At 54.0% G+C, this 20807-nt stretch overlaps 1 protein-coding gene across 3 annotated transcripts in view; it reads right to left on the reverse strand.

Annotated features, from left to right (window-relative positions):
- Positions 1-20807, reverse strand: part of LAMB3 (laminin subunit beta 3) — a 36645-nt gene that overhangs the window by 8488 nt on the left and 7350 nt on the right. The window contains exons 1-16 of one of the 3 annotated variants that reach the window (XM_036342385.1): positions 14971-14988; positions 14401-14474; positions 13979-14094; positions 12268-12459; positions 10910-10973; positions 10329-10522; positions 8494-8614; positions 7400-7588; positions 6126-6281; positions 5594-5790; positions 5032-5143; positions 3923-4301; positions 2522-2682; positions 2187-2407; positions 1682-1879; positions 1204-1348 (exon numbers count right to left, since the gene is read on the reverse strand). In XM_036342385.1, coding sequence (XP_036198278.1) covers positions 1204-1348; positions 1682-1879; positions 2187-2407; positions 2522-2682; positions 3923-4301; positions 5032-5143; positions 5594-5790; positions 6126-6281; positions 7400-7588; positions 8494-8614; positions 10329-10522; positions 10910-10973; positions 12268-12453 — 2323 coding nt within the window. In that variant the 5' untranslated portion in view covers positions 12454-12459; positions 13979-14094; positions 14401-14474; positions 14971-14988. Of the gene's footprint in view, positions 1-1203; positions 1349-1681; positions 1880-2186; positions 2408-2521; positions 2683-3922; positions 4302-5031; positions 5144-5593; positions 5791-6125; positions 6282-7399; positions 7589-8493; positions 8615-10328; positions 10523-10909; positions 10974-12267; positions 12460-13904; positions 14095-14400; positions 14475-14970; positions 15086-20807 lie in introns of those variants that run through there. The other 2 variants (XM_036342384.1, XM_036342382.1) reach the window with 2 other exon arrangements.

Consider the following 20807-nt stretch of genomic DNA (forward strand, 5'->3'; position numbering starts at 1 on the left):
TCCACATTTGTTGGGCACCATCTCCCTGCATCCCCAGGTAATTCTCTCCCCACTGGGGCTCCCTGGGAGGGCGGCTCCAACATGACCCCAGAGAAGCCAGGGGACCTCAAGGGATCCTTTCTGCCCCTCTCTGACCGGCTATCAACTCTCAGGAGGGGCTTCCACCTGTTTGGAGCAAAGGCAGTTCAATAGTAGCAAGAAGAACCACTGTCGTCACACCAAGCCATTCAGCTCCTTTTAACGAGGCTCCCAGCCAAGCAAATTCCCTGGCGGGGACCAGAAATCTAATATCAACTCATATTCCTGAGGCACCTTTAATTTTTCAAAACACATTTTACATCAGTGACTCGATCCCCGGAATACACCTGTGAAATACTACCATCCCAGTTTGCAGAAGCAAAAGATGAGGCAAAGCGAAGAGCGACTTGCCCAAAGTCACCAGGTTCCTGCATCCTGTCCAGGGAACTTTGTGCTCCCCGGGAGGCGTGAGAGGGGCTCTGGTTCATGTATTCATTCAACCAGCGTTGGGTGTCTGGCCTTATCCTAGGTGCCAGTGACACAGAGAACAAGACAGACAGCCATCCCTGCCTTTTGGAGTTTAGGGGAGACAATTCCCTCCTGGAAGAATGGATTCTAGAACACAGGCTCAGAGCAACGTGATGAAGGTCAGATGCCAAAGGGGAGTGGGAAGGAGGGGTGGACCAGGTAGGACAGTCATGGAAGCCCTCCCCCTCCCCCTGCAAGGGAGATGATATTTAAGCTGAGACCTGGAGGGCAAGAATGCGCAGCCTTGGAGAGAGCACGCCAAGCAGAGAAAGACCAAGCAAAAGTCTCCAGACAGGCAGGAGCCTGGCCTGTTCAAGGTCATCAGTGAGCAAAGCAGGAAGACACAGGGCCGCCTACCCCGGAGGTGAGCAGAGGCCACGATAAGGAGCTGGGAGTTTATCGCAAGAACAAGGGGAAGCCAGGGGAGGATTTTAGGCATGAGTGGCATCCCACACACACATTTTTTAAAGTTGTTTTTGGCTGTTTTTGTTGAGGACGGACCTGAGGGAGCAGGAAGGGAGGTGGGAGCAGCCAGCCAGGGGAGTGACAGAGCCTGGCCCAGGTGGCCTGGAGGCAAGGGAAGGAGGTGGCTGGCTGTCCTGCCAGGACAGTAGGAGTGGAAACATCAGCCCAGAGGTGGGCAAAGGCCAGGCTCACCTGAGAGGAAGTCCCGGACCTGCTGGATGAGGAGCCGAGTGCGCCTGACGTCTTCCTCTATCTGGGAGCGGCTGGTGCTCACCTGGGTCTCCAGGCGCTGAGCATCTGACTGCACCTGCGAGGCGGCCTCCTCGGCCGCCCTGATCTGCAGACACGCGCTACAGGTCAGCGATCACCAGAACCCCAGGAGGGCCTCCCCGCAGACCCCAGGGTTCTGAGGACACCCGCTACCCAAGATCTGCCTGGGAAACATTTGTAACTAACTCAGTTTGGTCCCAGAGAAAAGTGATGTGGAGTCAGATTTTTTTTAAAAAAAAAGCCCAAAACATTGGCACCAAAGTCTACTTCTGACTTGCTGTGGGGCCCGGGGCAAGTCAGGGGACATCTCTGGTCTGTAAAATGGGAATTGACCTCTCCAGGGAACTGTGTCCTCTCTGCCTCCTCCTTCGGGTGCCCACCTCACCTTGGTCGCACCTACCATCTGTCTGGTCTGCTGGAGCTGGGCGTTGAAGCCCCGTAGCTGCGCGGCCACCTGCCCCGCTGTCTGGAAGGCCCCACCGGCCTTGGGGAGGGTGCCTCTGCAGTGGGAGCCGCAGGCTGTGCCGTTGTCTCGGGGACAGAGCTCACCAGGGCACGCTCCTGGGGTGCAAGGTGTCTGCCTGGAGCCCCCGCAGAGCTGTGCAGAGAGGGGCCATCAGAGGTACCCAAGGCTCCTCAACAACCACTCCCATCCCACACAAAGAGCCAGACATCTCCATGGCAACTGGGCACCAGAAATCTGTTTCCTTGGCAACCGTTGAGCACACCGTGAGGGGCCAAGGGTCAGGATGGGAGGGGGAGTGGGGTAGATTCACACTGCCCTAACAGGAAATGCATACAAGTAGTTGGTGTGTGACAAGCTGGGGTGTGTGACAAGCTGGGGTGTGTGACAAGCTGGGACCGGGCATCTGGGAAGTGGGGCTCCATGCCATGCCTCGCCTCACCTTGTTGATGGTGGGCGTCAGATCAGGCAAGGAAGCCATCTCTAGCTTCAGGGCTGCGAGCTGGGGACCCCCAACTCCTCCGTCGCCTCCCGCCTGCTGCTCCAGCTTCTCGGCCTCTCTCCGGCTCTCCCTGACTTGGAGCAACCGGTGGGAGCTGTCGGAGACCTGCTGGGTGGCCTGGGATGACCGCTGGTAGGCTTCGGTCAGCATCCGGAAGGCTCCTGTGGGAAGAGGAGAGGGAAACTGAGTCACCCTGGGCCAGGAGGTCTGGAGATGGAGGATCAGGAGGCGAGGTGTGGTGTGGTTGTGCACGGGGCTAAGCTCCCCCTCCTCACCTGAAGGGTCGGCACCGCTGATCTTTTCAAACTGCTCCCTCTTATTCTGGTACAGAACGAGGAGGTGATTGAAGCTTCTGTCCAGAGTCTCCAGGTCTCCGGGGAGGGACAAGGTCTCCTCCTCCAGGGGCAGAGCGGGCTGCAGGTCCTGCAGGGTCCGCCTGAGATGTGAGAGAAGTATGCACTGACATACAGGAGGGGTTGACTCCCCAGAAATAGTCCTCCTTTTTGAGAAACTGCTACCAAGTCAGGAAGGACAGAGAGGCCTTCAGCAACGGTAATGGGACATAGATGCCACAGGCTGAGGATTCTGCTGGGCAAAGGCTGGGAGGGCAGCCTAACCTCCCTCCCTCCCTCTGCAGGCAGGTTCAGGAAAACCTCTCCTTCCGTGACTACCGTGCCCCCGACATCCCCGACTCCCCTGCACCTTGACTGTGACTCCGACATCTCCGACTCCCCTGCACCTTCACTGTGACCCTGACATTCCTGACTCCTCTGCACCTTGATTGTGACCCTGACATTCCCAACTCCCCTGCACCTGCCCACAGCTGGCTCCCTTAAGGGGCACCCTGACCCTCCTCCTGGGGTCCCTACAGGTTGACCTCAGCCACCACCTGTGTAAGTAACTGAGGCTCTCCTCGGTAGCCACACTTTGCCCACTGAGCTCCCTCAGCTGCTGCCCGCTGGCTGGCTGCACCTGAAGGGGATCACCTGCCCAGACCCAAGCCATAGAGCTTTCAGAGATAGGCCTCTCTCCAAGCCTCGCATGCTCCACCTCCAGGCTGTGCTCAGGTCTGGGCCGCCCATCCACGGACTGCCTGTCCGTGCCTACCAAACGCCTCGGGACTTGCTGCTCAATTGTGAGTTAGGTCAGTCACACACCTGGACAGCTCTGGGCCCTGACGTCCGTGAGGGCTCTGGGAATGGAAACTAATTATAGAAGCTTCCAGAGCTAAATCTCACTAAGAAGGCGCCTCTGCTGGTAGGAGGGGTGTGGGTGGGACCGCTCCCATTCCAAAGAAAAAGACAAGTTATTCTTAGATCCCCTGCCTCTCGGATGCCCTCCGCCCGCCGGGTGACTAATCCAGAGCTGAGTCCCTCTCCCAGGCAGGCCCGGCACTGGAAAGAACCCGGCTCGGGCTCGGGCCTGGGCTCAGAGTTCCCCCGTGGCCGCAGGGCTCTGTCACCTCATCTACCTGGGCTTGTTTCCTCACCTGAAAAATGGAAGTGATGACACTCATCACACCAACCACACGGGCCGTTGTGACAGTTAAAAGAGAGAGTCTGTGGAAATGCTTTGTAAACGACAAAGGGCTCTCCCCACGTGATGAAAGACTGGGGCGCCCCGGTGTGAGGCCCTGTGGCCTAATTCTTCTCAGGGCCTGGCAGGGAGAGGATTACCTGAGAGAGGAGATGGCAGTGGCCACCTCGGCCACCTCCCGCTCGGTGGCCGGGGCGCTGCCAAGAATCGCCTGGATCTGCTCTATCTTGGTCTTTGCATCCAGGATCCGGGAGGCCAGGCGGGGGTCCTCCAGGCCGGGCCCGGGCCACAGGCTGGCGGTGGCATTGCGGAGGCCGTGGAGGCGCCGGGCCTGCTCCTGGAGGTCGGCGTCATAGGTCTGGAAGCAGGGATGGCAGGCCACACACAGCGGGTAGCGGTCACAGTAGCCTCGCTGGCACTGGTCACAGCGGGGCCCGGTCAAGCCAGGGCGGCAGAGGCAGCGGCCCGAGGCCTTGTCACAGCCTGGGCCCTCCGTCCCCCGGAAGTCACAGTCACAGGCTGGGGAGGAAGAAGGAGGCCGGGGTCAGGGAGACAGAGGGGTCTAGTAGGGAGAGTCTGAAGAGGAGGTCTTTCTGACTCAGAATAAGAGACCAGAATAAAAACATGGTGACGCCAGCAACCAAAGCCAGCACTGTCTTAGCACCTACTACGTCCCAGGCACTGTTCAAAGTCACCACACACACAGGAACTCGCTTAACCTTCACAGCCGCTCCACGACAGCTCAGATGAGGCAACTGAGGCCCAGAGAGGTTAGGTACCGAGTGCCCCTTCCCCAAAGGAGAAGACTGAGGCCTGCAGAGGGGGGTGATTTGTCCTTGTCACTCAGTAAGGCTGAGTGAGTGTGGCCACTTGTCAAATGAACTTTCTGAGCAAAGTAGTCCTTTCCCTCAGGATTCACTGTCTCCACCTATGAAGAGGGACCAAGCATCGCCCCTCCCCGCTGCAGCCCTGGAGATGGCGCTGAGAAATGCTTGCTCAGGGAGGTGGGGAGCAAAGCACCCTCCTGTCATGGGGACGCAGGGAGGACCCCATGTCCCTGGCCCAGGGCTGGGAAGCCAAGCCGGCTGCTGGAGCAGTAGGGAGTCTGAGCTCTCCCAGGGCCGCCAGGGCCCACCACATGAAGCACATGGCATCCTCCCAGATCCCAGACCACGTGCCCCCACCACGGGCCCACCCATGTGCTCATCCCACCACAGCGTCCACGTCCCCCTGCTCCGCGGGCACGAACCTCGGCATCCGCCGGCCGCGTCGCCGTAGGTCTGGTCGGGACACTGGCGGATGGCTGCAGCGTTGCACATCAGGCCACCAAACCCTTCCCGACAGGGGCACTGCCCTGTGAACTGTGGGGAGGGGGGAGACCATGAGGGAGCCTCCCTGGAACCCCAGCCTCGGAGAACCCCCTGGTGTGGCCCCACACAAGGGCTTCCACTCAGAGACAAGCTCTTCAGTCTCAGCCCAGGATGGCCCTGCAGAAGGGGTGGCGCATGGGCAATGCCAATGCTCCCAGCCACAGAGGGAGCTCACTGCTCAATCGTGAGAGTTAGGGCAGTCACACACCTGGACAGCCTGGGCACTGACGTCAGTGAGGACTCTGGGGATGGAAACTAATTATAGAAGCTTCCAGAGCCAAAGCTCACTAAGAGTGGGTGGCCTCTCAAAGGCGCTGGTGACAGAGCAGCCCAGCCTGCCTCTGGAAAGGCCCAGAAGGGCAGTGGGAGGGGATATGGACGTGTTGGTGGATGGGTCCCCTCTCCTGTCCGGGTGCCCACGGGATCACCCCCACCACATACCGGGTTACACTGGGGGCTGAGGGAGTTGTTTGGGTCGCAGGCACACGGCTCACAGCCCCGGCCACTGGCCAGCTTCCAGTGGTAGGGAGCGCACTGGTCACATTTGGTGCCCACCACATGGGGCAGGCACAGGCAGCGCCCGCTCTCCTCTTCACATGGCATGTCCCGTCGGGACCCCAGGATGCTGCAGTCACAGCCTGCAGGAGGGAAGGCTGCTGAGCTCGGGGGTCAGCCCACCAAAAGCTCACCCCCAGAGAACAGGCAGTAGGAGGGGCCCAGCCTGGAGAAGAAGCAGGCAGGGCTGATCCCTCCAGATAACCTGGCTGACTCAGAAGGCGGGTTCCCACCAGTCCCAGCAGCTTCCCAATGGGCTGCCCGCCCTGCCTCCCACTGGTTGACTCAGTCCCACCTTCCAACCTGGACCTGTGCTGCCACCTGCTGGAAGGCATAGCACAGTGAGCAGGTTAAGTCATGGATCTGGTGGCTCCATGCAGCCTGCCCCAGGCCATGCCAGGCTGGGCCCCCTACTCACGGTGGCAGCCCTGCGGGTTGGTGTAGGTGAGTCCTGTAAAGCCCGGCTTGCACAGGTCGCAGCGCTCCCCCTGCACATGCTCCTTGCACACGCACTGCCCGGTCACTGGGTCGCAGGGAGCCCCCGGCACTGCCCCGTCCGGGTCACACTCACAGGCTGAGAGACAAAAGCGGCCACCACAGGAGGAATAAGGAAGAGCAGAGAGTGATGAGCCCATTGTAGGAGCCAGGCTTCCTGGTGAAAACCTTAGTAGAGCTATTTAAACCCTCTGTGCCTGTTTCCTCATAGGCTTCTTTTGAGGAATAAATGAGTCATGTCACAGGGACCAGGGCTGGGCAGGTGTTATGCACTATACACGTTCTGTCACATTATTTACTGAACACCTACTATGCACCAAGCACTGAGCCAGGCACTCTGGCATGCTGCCCTAGGTCATCCTCATGACAACCATGAAAGGTTATGAGCATCCCTACTGTGCAGATGGAGGAAACTGAGGCTCACTGATGGTAAACAATGTACTCAGGTCACACAGCAAGAAAGTGCTGGAAACAGAAGTCAAACTCAAGTTTTTCTCTCTCCATAAATAAGTAATATCAACAGGAAGTGACCCACCACCACACCGAGACCTCTTGCGTGCCTTTCAGAACACAGACTCCCTGCCCGGCCTGAGTCGGATGGCTTCCGTCCAGCCTGCTCTCTCCCGGATGAACCCCTGGACCCGTGGCCGAGTCAAGTCACCCTGGGCATTCATTCCATTACATGCCATTCATTTCTTTATTCACTAAACATTCTTTGAGCCTCAGTTATTTGCTTGTCATTGTGCGAGGTCCCGAGGATACAAGATATAATCCCTGCCGTGGAGGAATTCTCAGTGTTTGGGGGAAATGGAAAAATATGGAGCAAACCACCTTATAGCCTGTAAAGGCAGTGACCTATACAAAGACAAAGGGCTGTGCCCTTCCTTTTCCTGTGTGTATGATTTCTATTACCAAACCGTATATGTGCTTCTCGACAGCAGGGACTGTATCTGATATTTACTTTTTTCTCTCCTAGGCCCCAAATAAGGATTACATATGATTGATTGACCAACTGACTAGTGGTCCAGGTCACTTGCTTAGAAGCAAGTGCACAGCTAAGTTAAAACAATGGCCCACAATCCTGACCCACAACCAAGTCTTCCCGTGGGTTTGTGTGTCCCAGGGACATGGGCTCTATTGTGTCCGGCACAGATGGGGCATCGTGGACAGACGGTTCCCCGGGGAGCCCCTACTCACGGATGCAGGTCTCCTCAATGGGGGCACCGGGGCGCCGGTTCCGGAAGTAATGGAGCTGGCACCGCTCGCAGTTCTTGCCCTCGGTGTGGTCCCGGCAGTTGTCACACACCCCTCCGTGCGCCCCCTGGCTGGAGGTGAACACGGCTGGGTCGAAGTGACACGTCTCTGAGTGGCCGTTGCAGTCACACCCTGAAAAAGGAGTTCCCAGGGCTGATGGTGGGCCAGCGCCTTCGCCATCTGCAGAGCACATCCCCTGCTACCTCATTGGCATCTCTCACAACTCGACAACATGCTCAGGTCTGGGAAATGAGGACGCTGAGGCCCAGGGAAATTTGTGTAATTTATTTAAGGTTATATGGTCAGTCACAAAGCAGAACAGAGGGAGAACTCAGGCCTCCTGACTCCCAGCGCGGGGACTCACCCAAGAATCATGCCTGTGTTGGGCCAAAGAGAGAGTTCCTCAAATAGTCCATCCCAACCCTCCCCCATTGCCACCATGGGTCTCCTGCTGAGTCACTGCCTCTTCCTGGACTGGGGACTCCTATTCCATCCCCTCAGTTATGCAGGGAAAGGCCCTGACTCTAGGCCTTAGAGTCTAGGGCAGTGGTTCTCAACCTTCTGGCCCTTTACATACAGTTCCTCGTGTTGTGACCCAACCATAAAATTATTTTTGTTGCTACTTCATAACTGTAATGTTGCTACTGTTATGAATCGTAATGTAAATATCTGATATGCAGGATGGTCTTGGCGACCCCTGTGAAAGGGTCGTTCGACTGCCAAAGAGGTCGCGACCCACAGGTTGAGAACCGCTGGTCTAGGGGACCAGCTGAAGCAGGAACCCAGTCACATCCTACACAGGAGAGGGCAAATGAAGAGGCCAGAGAGCAAGGATCTCTCCAAGCCTGGCTGAGGAGAAGGAGGGGGGAGCACAGGGAAGTTGCAACCCAAATACTCTCTCCATCCCCACAGAGAGAGGAGACCTTAAATTGCAGGGGCGCAATTAAGACTAAATTTAAATAATAAAGACTCCATCCTCTCTGTGTCCCAGGAAAGGTCCCTGAGGCCCGAGGGGCTAGAACCCCACTCAGTCATACTTTGGCATTCATGGGGGTCCTGATCATCCGCAGGTCTCCAGGGCCGGTTGTTGTAGAAGGGCGCGCAGCGCTCACAATTGGAGCCGGCAGTGTTGTGCTGGCAGACACAGGCATCATGGACCTAGGAGAGGGGCCGTCAGTCATCAGGAAGGATTCTCAAAGGAATGGCCCAGGATGGACCTGCCCTTTCCCTCTGACCTTCTCCTAGGTCCACCACTCAGGGTCCAGCTCAGACCCCAGCTCCTCCGGGGTGCCTGTGTGTGCGTGTGTGTGTGTGCTCTGCTCCTCTAGCTGGGCTTCTGCAAACCCATTCCTTGCACCTGGACACCCCCGTGATGCCCAGTCCAAAGCAGCACCCGAAAGTTACCCAGACACCCTCACTGGTAAACTGTGATTCGAGAAGTTTGTGGGCCCTGTAGAGCTTTCTATTACAACAATCTATGACTGAGGTTGTTTGGCTAATGGACCGCATGATGAATCGTTACTAGACTCATTAAGGTATAAAAATAGAATAGCTATTATGTGCTAATTGTCTTCCAAATTCAGCCCAACACCCCCAGCCTGGCATTCAAGGACCTGTATGTTTATTCCATTCTCATCACTCCCTCCTGACAGCATAGCCAAGCTGAGCTCCGGAGTGGCACCCTCCACAAGCCCTTATTCCCTCACCTTTTGGCTTTTACTGATGTTCTCCTTTCTGCCTGGAATACCTTTCTCTCCCCGTGCACCCACGAAACCCTGCTAGCTCCAAAGGCACATCCTTCACAGCCCTCTCTGACCCCTCCAGTTCCATGGATTTCAACCCTGAATGTGCTCCAGAATTATATGGGGAGGTTTTTTTAAAAAAATACCAACAACAGGCCCAATTCAATCAGAATCTCAGGGACAAAGGCCAAGCATCAGTACTTTTTAGAGTGGCGATTTCCTTGTACAGCCAGATTTGCAAACCACTGGGGCTAGGCGAGCCCTCTCCCTGAGCTCCAGCCCACAGCATGCCGTATTCCCCATGTTGGCAATCCCATGCTCTGGTCCTTAGTCAATGGGCCTTCTGGCCTCCCTCTGGCCTCCCTCTGTCCTCCTCTGCAGCCGGGGCAAGAGCTGGCCCGAAAGCAGAAAGAATAACGCTGACAGATATTCATTTCGCCTGTATTTCCCTCTCAGGCCATGTCACATGATTGCCTGGTGCCCACCTGTGGACAGGGCAAATAGCAGGCTGTCTATGTGAGTAGAATGGAAGCCCTGCACAACTAAATGACGGCTCCCTCCTTCCTGGCCCAGGGTTGTCATCCACTGGTGGCTCTCTGTTTGGTTTCACAGCAATAGCCCCTGGGTGGCTGGATACGTTGGACCCTCCAACCGCATCCCTGATGCATCCGACTCGGCTGGTCTGGGGCACACGTGGCATCTGTGTTAGATGTTCTCTCTCTCACCCTGCCCATCGCTCACCACTAGATGGGACTTCGGAGTTTCCAGGACAGGACTGCTCAGCCCTGACAGGATATTAGGACATCTCAAAGCTTTAGAAGACAACAGCCCGGCAATATTTCCAGGAACTGATGGTGTGTGGCTAGGGCTGAGAAGCACTGCCGTAAACTCCCCCACGCCCACACGCGTGCTTGCGTGTAACTGAAAACACCAAACTGCAGATCTCAGGCAGGGCTACGACATCCTGGTCTTTGAAATGATAATCACTTACACTTTTCTCACCATTGCTAAAACGTGAAATATTCACAACTTGAATGGAGTGCCCACCCTGCTTTACGGGAGGCTCATAGATGTCCCTAATTGTTCTGGTCTTGCCCCTGCCCTTCGTCCTTCCCACCGTGGACTGTCACCTGCACGGCGGTGGAGGGGCCGGTGGGGGCTCCGGGCTCGGGAGCGCAGCGGTCAGCGTGGCCGTGGCAGAAGCAGCTCCCTCGCAGGCGCAGCTGGGACACCGCGTAGTAGGCGCTGGGGGGGTAGTGGCCCCTCTGGGGCACAGGGGCCAGCCTGGTGAAGTTGACTCTCAGGTTTGTGATCCCTCCCAGCTCTGAGAGGGGCAAACACAGGGAGGGAGGAGGATGGGAAAAGACAATAAGGAAAGGAAGTTAGAGGTCATGAGTGTCTCCATGGGCAAGGTGGGAAAAAGGTGGGAAATTCTGGTTTTACCCACCCTCTTCCCTGCCTTTTTAAGGTTATCCCAAGGGTCATCCTCCCCATCCTCAACCCTCCGAGGCAGAAAAGACACACACACACACATTCAGGCCTTTTGCAGCTCTGGGCTACCACAGTAACCCTACGGGGTAAGCAGGGCCAGCGTTCAATCCAGTCGTGTTGTCAGAAACAGGAAAGAGCAGGGATGCTCCGTGACCTGGGTCCCACCCCTGTTTTGCTCTCCACCCACAGTCCCACGGGCTTGAGGGGCAGCCACACTGACCTTGAATTTTTTGACTTTGAGTTGCTGGAATCCCAGAGGCTAAATCCATAACGTTAAGTTGGACCTAAGAGAGGAAAGAGAGAGGCACTGAGGAGGAGGTAGAATGTGTCCCCAGGCTCAGAAGTCTTCTTTCCACCCAATGTCCCACCCTCCTCACGCTACGCTGAGGTCCTTCTAACCTGGGACTCAAGACCACCATGAACGTGAGGCCTGCCAACTGCCCTCGGAGAGCGAGATGATCACGTGTGTGTGTGTGTGTGTGTGTGTGTGTGTGTGTGTGTGTGTACAGTCTCTCCTCTCCATTGAAAATATAGCGATTCCAAGAATCTCCTGATTTCCTGGGACCAGAAATTACAGTTAGAGATGGACTGCACATGCACGGGTTTAGGGGATAATTTTCCAAAGCCCAAAATGAACAAGAGGATCCGGAGCCCAGGGGTGCATGGATGTGGTGACTATCCCTCTCTACACCCCAATTTTAACTATGCTTTGTCTTTTTAATAAAAGTCATTCATTGGATGGGACTTCATCTCATATCCCAAGGAGAGTTTTCACATCAACCCTCCACAAATCAGGAAAAAGCCCTGTATTTTGATCTGGGGTCTGGAGACTGTGGTCATTGAGGATCTGGATGTGATAACCAGGGAGCAGCTGTTACAGCGAAGGGAAGGGGCCACCCAAGCACCCCGTGCAGATCAGCAGGTCAGAGCAGCGCAGAGGGCTCCCCTGAGCCTGGGCCAGAGAAAGGACAAACAGCCTCCCGCTGGCGGCGGGGGAAGCAGTGATGGAAGGAATGAGGGGATTTGACTTGGGCGGGAGGATTCGGAGGAGAGGCACTGGATTGTTTCCAGGGGCAGGTTCTCATTTCCAGCCCAGGGTTTAGGTTTAGGGGACTGTGGCTTAGACCGGGATTCCCTCCAAGGCAACGATGGGGCTCCATGAATGGATTCAATGGGAAAGTTAATTCTCGTGTTATACCCTACTGAGGTGAAAGCGGAGATCAGATGAAATGTGTGTCTTTGCTCACTTGACTCTAAGCAGCCATCTCAAAATCCTCACACTAGAGCAGAGTTAGTTGTGCCCTCTCCACTATGGGGACAGGCCGGTGAGCCATGGGGTAGGGGGCCATGGCAGAGGGCAGGGCCGGGTCACAGTGCGCTCAACATGTTTCTGAAATACCCTTCCTGGGCACGAAGAGGACAAGCAACGAATATTTTGAGGGTGGAGAGCTCAGGAAAGACATTGAGGCCCACTGCCCGAGGGGGCTCTCATCTCTTCTCAAGAGTCTGGGTGAATGTGTGAGCGATGCCATGTCAGAGACCCCTTCAGGCTACATGTCCAGGGTCCCGTCTACTTACCCTGCCCCCGTCTTGGTGCGCATGAGGCCTCTGGGGCAGAGACTGGCACCGAGGGTCCTGCCAGCTCTGAGGCTGGCCCTGGCGGACGCGGGGGAAGGCAGACCTGCAGTCGGCAGCCAGGTACTGGTACACGTGCCAGGTCTTCCCGAAGTCCGAGGAGCGCTCGATCAGCATCCCGGCGGGCATGGGCCCCTGCGGAGACAGACAGGGTGAGGCCTGAGTGCCTGGAGGAAGGGGAGGACCTTGGTCACAAAGTCACAGAAACAGGCTCCTAGAGATGTGCTGGTGGCTGCTGCCCTGGTCACTGCAGGATGCTTAGCAGCGTCCCTGGCCTCTACTGACCTCTACCCGGGCCTCTACTCACTAGATGTCAATACCCACAGTATGACAACCTGAAATGCCTCCAGAGATTGCCAAATATCCCAATTGATTGAGTACCACTACCATACACCACACACCCCTTTGTCTGTCTTATCCACAGTTGAACTTCCAACATCCAGCGCATAGTAGGTGCTTAGAACACATTTGTTAAATGAATGGGTGAGTGTTTAGTCTGCTTTCCGCCTCCCCATTTATATCTGCAAACTCATCTCTCACCAGTTTTCTGCCTTCCATGTCCCCATCTCTCACCACCAACACACATGTTTCCCTCCGGACCCCATGTCCACTCCCTTGCCCCCTCCCCAATGATATACCTTCTAGCCCAGCCGTGGGCAAACTACAGCCCACGGGCCGGATCCGGCCCGTTTGAAATGAATAAAACTATTGAAAAAAAAGACCGTACCCTTTTATGTAATGATGTTTACTTTGAATTTATATTAGTCCACACAAACACTCCATCCATGCTTTTGTTCTGGCCCTCCGGTCCAGTTTAAGAACCCATTGTGGCCCTGGAGTCAAAAAGTTTGCCCACCCCTGTTCTAGCCTCTTGTCTCCTGATCTTTGCTCTTTACTGTTCCTTTTGCCTAGAAAGAACTTTGCCCCTCCCCTGGCTATTAGTGGTCTAGGAACGTTTATCTTCCCATGGTTGCATTCTCTAACACCTCCCCTACAAGACACAGCAAGCTAGATGTCCCCTCCCATGCTCCCCAGAACCCCTACTTAGCAATATCACAGCACACTCTCTCGCCACTGGTTCACTGCTTTCCCTGCATGTACTAAGCCAACGTGAGGATCATGACTTAGCTTTATTCATCTTTTATCCCTGACAGCTGGCACCAAACCCAACATAATCAGTGTCCTGTGTGTCTGTAGCAAGAATGGACATATATATGAACGGGTGAGTGATAATAAAACAACAAAACAACCATATCCATCCCCAGGAAGGTACCCTTGGAGACTGGGCATTTACTCAATGACACTGGCATTTCTCAAAACACTTTTGGCCTTTTCTTGGGGTGAGGCTCTTCATTTCCTCAGTCACACAAGAAATTTGGTTCCATTGCTTTTTATTCTCAGCTCATTTTAACTCCCGAAATTGGTATCCCCCTTCCTGGCCATCTAATCTTAATAACCAATCTTGATCCTTAAATATTTCACCACTTCTGTAGAAATATAAAATCAAACCTTCTCTGAAACAAACAAACAAAAAATGACCCATCACAAAGGAATACAAATGTTCCCTCCGAAAGGAGTACCTCAGAAGGCTAGTCCCACAGCAGAAGCCGAGAGGACTCTGAGAGGCCACCGTGCCGGTGAGCAGTCAGCTCACCAGAAGGGCAGCTCCGAGAACGCATCTTCCTGTGGATGGATGGGCCAGCTCCTGGCTGTTTGTTAACTCAGCCTCATCAGCAAACTTGTGAGAGCAGAGTCATCAAGAGGGCACAACTGTATAAGTGACAGGCCCAGTGGACTTGGTACTTGGCAGAACTGAACCAGTTAGATGTGCTGGGGGGGGTGGGGGGCGGGTGAGGAAGTGGATTGATAACCCCTGCACGGCAGAGACAGGGAGCCTGGAGTTCTCCCTGGAATGGGGCCTCTGCTGTCACCACGACATAGGCTCAGGGCAAGTGTCGTACAACCCAGGGGAGGGAGGCCTATCTGGCACGTGGTGCCATCAGCTCAGCTCCCCGTGAGTCAGCTCGCATCACCCAGGATCCCCTCTCCTACCCCGTGCCATCCCGGGAAGCGCACCTTAAAATCCATCATGATGTCTTGGAGTTGGAATCTCCTGTCCAGGTCCAGCTGCAGAGAGACAGGGTTCACGTCTGCAAGGACAAAAAGGAGGACCTTCAGGCCGGGGAATCTCCACCTTCGCAGCCTGAAGAAGGCTCTGGACCGCCCCAGCTCTAGGCAGTGAGAAACTCGCTGACCCTGATTCTCCGATTTCCCTCTCGGTGAGGAATGGCACCAGCACGTTTCTACTTATATTATCTCTTCAGCATCCTGTATGCTTTTGGCCAAACTCCCTGCCCACCATGACTTGTTGCTCCTGAGACGTTAAAGGGGTTTCAACTTGTCTATTCAACACAGACCCGTTCCCAAGCCTCAGTTCCTCCAACAAGCCCATTGCGGGCAAATGGGGTAAAATACCTGTAACATCTGCAAGACCTCACGCCTGGAGGAAGTAGTCTGCTTGTCAACCACCACGTCCCAGAGCCCTAACAAATGCCCACAAAACCCAAGGAGTTCCCAGGCACCCTTTGGCCACCCCACCTGTGGGACCCTTCTCAAGCTCGGTCCCCTAGAGGCGGCGGCCTTTACCTTTCTGTGACTGCCACCAGCGCACGGGGCCTGAAGACGAAGCCACATTCTCCACTCGGTGACTGTTGTAATTGTGAGGCAGCCTGGAGTCGCACTTGCAGCATTTCATCTGCCACTGTGGGGACAGGGAGACAGCAGACTCGGGGTGGGATCCAGACAGAAGTTTCCCCTTGGATCTTGAGAGCCCAGAGCACTCCATCCATGGAAATCCTCCCCATGGATACACTTGAAAGGATTAACCTCTTAAAACAAGGATGTTGGTCATCTTTAAACTTAATTCCTTTGTGTCCATCCTAGGACATAGCTAAATGAATAATAAATTAAAGTTAGGGCTGGGGAAGAAGTGTGAGATGGTAGAAAATTGGTATATGACCTTGCCTCCAAGAGAAAGTATGCCAAGGGGTTGGGTCGGGGGGGGGGGGGGGACACATTAATGTAGCATCTACTATGTGCTAAATGCAGGCCACAGAGTTTTATATTGCATCTCACTTAATGCTGGCAGCCTGGGGGGAATTGCATTTCTGAGGATCAAGGAGAGGGACCAGGGAATCTGGGGTCCCAGCCCTTGCTCTGGGAACTCACTTTCTGAGCTCAGTGTTCTCCTTTGTAAATTGAGTGGAGGTTGGACGAGCCATTGAATCATTCAACACATACTTATGTGTTAGCATGTACTGTGTGTTAGACCCTGCTCTGGCCTTGGGAGTTATAATAATGAACAACACAAAGACCCTGCCATCAGGGAGCCCACATTCTGGTAACATTTAGGGGATCCCTAGGGCCTTCCAACACTGATGTCTAGGACCCAAGGCTCTTTCCTAGGTTTGGCCTTCCCCCACCCCAGGAGAGAATCCTGGGGGCGCCAACCAAATAGGCCTCTAGGTAGGCAGTCCCGAGGCCAGAGAGGCATGCAGCCCAGGGCTGAGGACAATGGCTCTTGCCTTTGAAGATGGGGCTGAAGTGGGCAGCCAAGAAGGAAACAGCCTCACGGGGAGGTCCCATAACCACACCTTCCCTAGCCTGTGCGCTGGAGTGAGACAAGAGACAGGGCTGAGCGCCATGGGCTCCACAGGAGGGCAGGGATCGCCAAGAAAAAGAACACGGCCCTTGTTCTTTTAGTTATTGTGTGTGAGCACACCCCTCAGAGCGAGCATCCCTTGTCCCAGCTGCCCCTTCAACACACATAAAATTGTCTTCTCAGAGTAACCATGGGCCCACACCTGTGTCCAGAGCAAAGATCACTGAGCCGGGGGCTCCAAATTACCCAGAAGTAGAAGCAAGGCTTGGACAAGAACCTCCCTGCCCTGCTGGTCCTCCTTGGGTAGAAACCACTGTCCCTCCACGCCTCCACCCCCCATGCCTCTGCTTCCCCCTGGGCCTCCTCCTCTGAGGCCCTCCAGCTGCTGACCCTCCGCCCTGCCAGGAAAGGTGATGAGCTACCGAGGTCATGTCTGCTGAACCGATTAACCCCACAGCTCCGTCCCAAAGGCACCCAGTTAATTAGTATGTCAGGCCTGTGACTTAGTTATAAACTCCTTAGCTGCCAGCTTGGAATGGTGACCGCAGAAGGGCTGCCAGGTGTCCTGGCTCGCGGAGCCTCTGCCTTCCACCCCTTTCCAGCTCTCACCTCCCATCTGCAAGAGAATTGTCACCGTCCTGATTCATCGTGTCCAAAAGTGCTTTTTAAAATAATAATATTTGGACATTGAATGCACCCATTGTGGCTGGCACATGTGGCCTGCAAGACACAGCACCCACTGCCCCCCGCCCCTCTCTGTCCCTGTCCATTCCTTGCCCTGCCACATTGTTCTTCACAGTACATATCTCCACTGGACAGCTGTGCGTTCACCATCTATTTATTTGCTTGCAGTATTTTACTGTCTTCCTCTCCTGGTAAGTAGTATGATTCCCATTTTACATGTGAGAATGCTGAGGCTCAGAGAGGTTACGTGACTTTCCTATTGACTGATGGGCAGTATCAGCATCAGAACCAGAGAGGGCCCCTTCCCTCTTGCCTCCTCCCTCCTCTCTCTCTCAGTGCACAGCCATCCTGGGAAGCATGGTCAAGAGGGACAATGTCTGTCTCACCCAAAGGCCATTTCTGACCCTGAAGCTGACCCTGGGGGAGGCTAAGGCAGAGACAGCACCTTGGGAAGAAAGCCGGCTTCCCTGGGTGACCCAGCTCAGTTAGCACGGAGACTGCAGATGTGTCCGTGGCTGAAATAGCGACGTGCCACCTCAAATGATCCTTTCTGGGCAAGAGCAGCCTCCTGCTGGGACCTGACTCTCCTCCAGGTCCCTATTTTGGTCCCTGGCAGAGAGCACGCCCTTCTCCCCACTCTGCCCAGCCTCTCAGGGGCAAATGTTCCTACTCCCCACCCTCTGCACTCCGCACACGCACACGTCCCTCAGAGACAAGAGCTGCTGTCTTCCGGTGGCCTGTCACCAGAGCTGTCTCCCGCTCTGCTGGGAGCCGATCCCAGCTGCTCCCTGGCCAAGAGAGTGGCAGAAGCAGGCTCTTTCTTTCCTGGGGCCACGGGAATGGGTACTAGAGCAGCTCAACCCAGGACTCTGGAAATGCCCTTGATGTTCCCAAATGATGGACTATTATGTAACTACTAAAAACTGTTGACATATGAGGAAAATGCTTACATTTAAGGTTTTATGAAAAAAGTTGGGCATAGACTTGAATATACATCATGATCTCAAAAGCATATATATATATAAAAGGAACAGAAAAATGTTTGGAAGGAAATACACCAATATTATAAAATCGCTAATACTCAACCATTTTGACCCACAAAAATGACAACTGAATGTAGTTTACCCTAATATCTCTGGGAAATGGATTATAGGTAACTTTTCCTCTGTCTTTGTAATTTTTTAATAATTTAAACCTTTCATACTTTGGATATATATTAACTTTTATACTCAGGAAAACAGACATTCTTGTAAAATAAAACAAACTAAAAATGTCCCAGGTGTTCAGTGTGGACTGGTTACCCAGCCGCCTCCCTCAGTCCTCACAGTCTAGGGTACCCATGCCTCCTCCACCTTCCCTCCACGTGCGCAGGCACTGATGGAAGGATCAGATGGCTCGTACCCCTAACACTATGTGCTGCTTATCATAGTAACACGGCTAAAGGAGGGATTCATCTCAATCCTTAGAGACAGGCTGAGCCAGCCGACTTGCGACAGGTATTTTAAGTAGCTCTGCCTGCCCATTAGCTAGCGGGATGGCGGTCCAAAATAGAACTGCTCATGGCAGAAGCCCATGTGAGGACAAGCTGCTGATTTCTTCTTCCCCCTTGGGCCTCAGTGTCCCTTTCTACTTCATTCTTGTATGTCTCTATGTAGTGTGTGTGTGTCTATGTGTGTGTGTGTGTGTGTGTGTGTCTCCTGGTGGGGCTCGTCCCCTGGTGTGTGCTACGTGTCCGTGCCTCTGTCTCTCCGAGTGATAGAAGCTCACAGCTGCAGCTGCTCTCTCTGGGGTCACTTGGCTGCATTCTCCTGGCAGTGCTGCCTCGGAGACACAGAGTTAATATCAATCCAGCCTGTCAGGCCTCCAGCCAGTTTGGCTCCTGGTTGCTCTCCATCTGGCAAGGTTGAGCCTCTTTCCTTCTCCTGGAGCCTTCTAGAAGCTCAGCTCAGTCTGGCCAGAAGACAAGCCCTCCCAGAGAGCTCAGGGAGGGCAAAGGAGAGAGCAGGAGCCGGCAGGAGCCAAACACAGTGGAGAGGGCTGGGGAAAGGACAGCAATGCAAGCAAAGCTCTGTGTCTTTGCAGAACACAGCTAATTCGGGGGGGGGGGGGGGGGGGGGGGGTAGAAAAACAGGCCCTGGTTAGACATGGCCCAGCTCCCTCCCAAGAGCAACCAGAGGCCACCTGTGTCTATATAAGGAGCTACAGTCAGGGTCGTGGCTGGCAGCCAGGGCCAAAAGAAAAAAAAAAACAGGACACACAAAAAATAATAAAATTTTTAAAAATCCAGCTCTCTGCAAGAAAAAAACATTTCCTCCACTTCAGCTTCCTCATTGGTTAAATGCAGGGGTGGGATGAGATAATGAAGTTCCTCCTTGCTTTACCATTCTATTAGAATTCTCCCTTACTCTATCCAGCTTATTAGCTCAGAAGTTAGAGACTCCAAACAAGAAAGCAAAGGAGCCCTAGCTGGTTTGGCTCAGTGGATAGAGCATTGGCCTGTGGACTGGGAGGGTCCCAGGTTCGATTCCGGTCAAGGGCACGTGCCCGGGTTGTGGGCTCAATCCCCAGTAGGGGGTGTGCAGGAGGCAGCCAATCAATGATTCTCTCTCATCATTGCTGTTTCTATCTCTCTCTCCCTCTCCTTTCCTCTCTGAAATCAATAAGATATATATTTTTAAAATTTTTTGAAAGAACGGGAAGGAAGCAAGAGAAATATAAGCCATTGGCCAGACCCCATACTGCAGAAACACTCTTCCCAGCAAAGTGGACAGGGAAAGAAAGGTCCCTAAAGGCCTTTGGTCAGCAAGGCCTCATTTAGACCCCATTGAGATCCACCAGCCTCACCACTTCTATGTCAATGGATATTGCCAGCAAAGATCAAAAGTCAGGGCCTGCTGGGGTGCGGGTAGGAGTGCCCCAATGCTCTAAGGTACATTTTGACCAAAGCCTTAATTCTATACCACCCTTATCTCCATCCAAACTAAGTTCAGAAAGGTCACTTTCTAAAGCTGATTATAAAAATGATGTATATCACACATCCAGAAATTGCACTGCACCATGCTCTCTTCTGTGTTACCTCATTTCATCCTTCCAAAACCTCTGAGATAGATGTGCTACATTAAATGGTAGGTATCCTCACTGCACAGATTAGGAGAGCAAGTCTCAGAGAAGTTAAGAAATGTGTCAAAGTCCATAGAGCTAGGAAGAGAGGAAGCAGGGATTTCTGCTCCCGGCTACCTGCCTCCAAACCTTCTTGTCCTGTTCTAAGTCAAGGGACACAGTGGCAGGTGGGCAACCATGGAAAACCGCAGGGACTAAAACTGCTTGTCAAGAGGCTTTTTCCCTCTGTTCTGGGAAGGGCAGACCAGCCCAGACCCCTACAGAAGAAGGGGTCCCCTTACACCTGACTGCAGAGAGTTGGCCTGGACCTCTGCTGACTCTACCAGTGACAATAGTTCCTACAGTTCCTGATAACAAAAACACAAAGTAGGTCTGCAAGAAATTGCCCAGAAACTTCTCGTGACCTGAATCCCTAGAGCAATGGGGTGAAAGGTCAGGCCAGCAACGCTGTGAGCTCACCCAGGTTTGTGTCCAGGCCTTCCCATCACACCTTTCCCCTCTCATCTCCCCGTTTAGCTCCATTAGCCACACTCCTCAGCCCATAACAACTGGGACCCAAGAATCTCACATGCCACCAACCCAAGTTTTGCTTCCCTCTGACAGCAACTCTTTTCCTCAACGTTCCCTTTCCATTTTCTTCTGTCCCCTCAAAGGTCACTTATCCTGGGTCTTACTCTCTTGGGACCTTTTGCAAAATCCAGAGCTAATTTTCTCATAAGCAACTCCTTGCTGAGTTATAAATGGTTGATAATAGATTCATATGGTGCCTTTCCCAAGGGTGTATGCATTTAAAACAAGGAACTCAATGATGCTTCATCCCCAGTGGTTAGAGCTTTGCTTTGAGAGTTTCAGACCTGCTGACAGCTTCCGGGAAACAGGAGAGCAGATATTTGACTCAGAGACAGTCTCCAAGTCCTCTGAGAGCAGAGAGGGTGAGGCCCTCAAGACCTACATGAACACCATCCCCTGTCTACACATTAGCCATGTCAAAGGTCAAGAAAACAATCACTAAAGAAAG

This window comes from Myotis myotis, unplaced genomic scaffold (assembly GCF_014108235.1).
Source record: "Myotis myotis isolate mMyoMyo1 unplaced genomic scaffold, mMyoMyo1.p scaffold_m19_p_18, whole genome shotgun sequence".
Lineage (NCBI taxonomy): Eukaryota > Metazoa > Chordata > Mammalia > Chiroptera > Vespertilionidae > Myotis > Myotis myotis.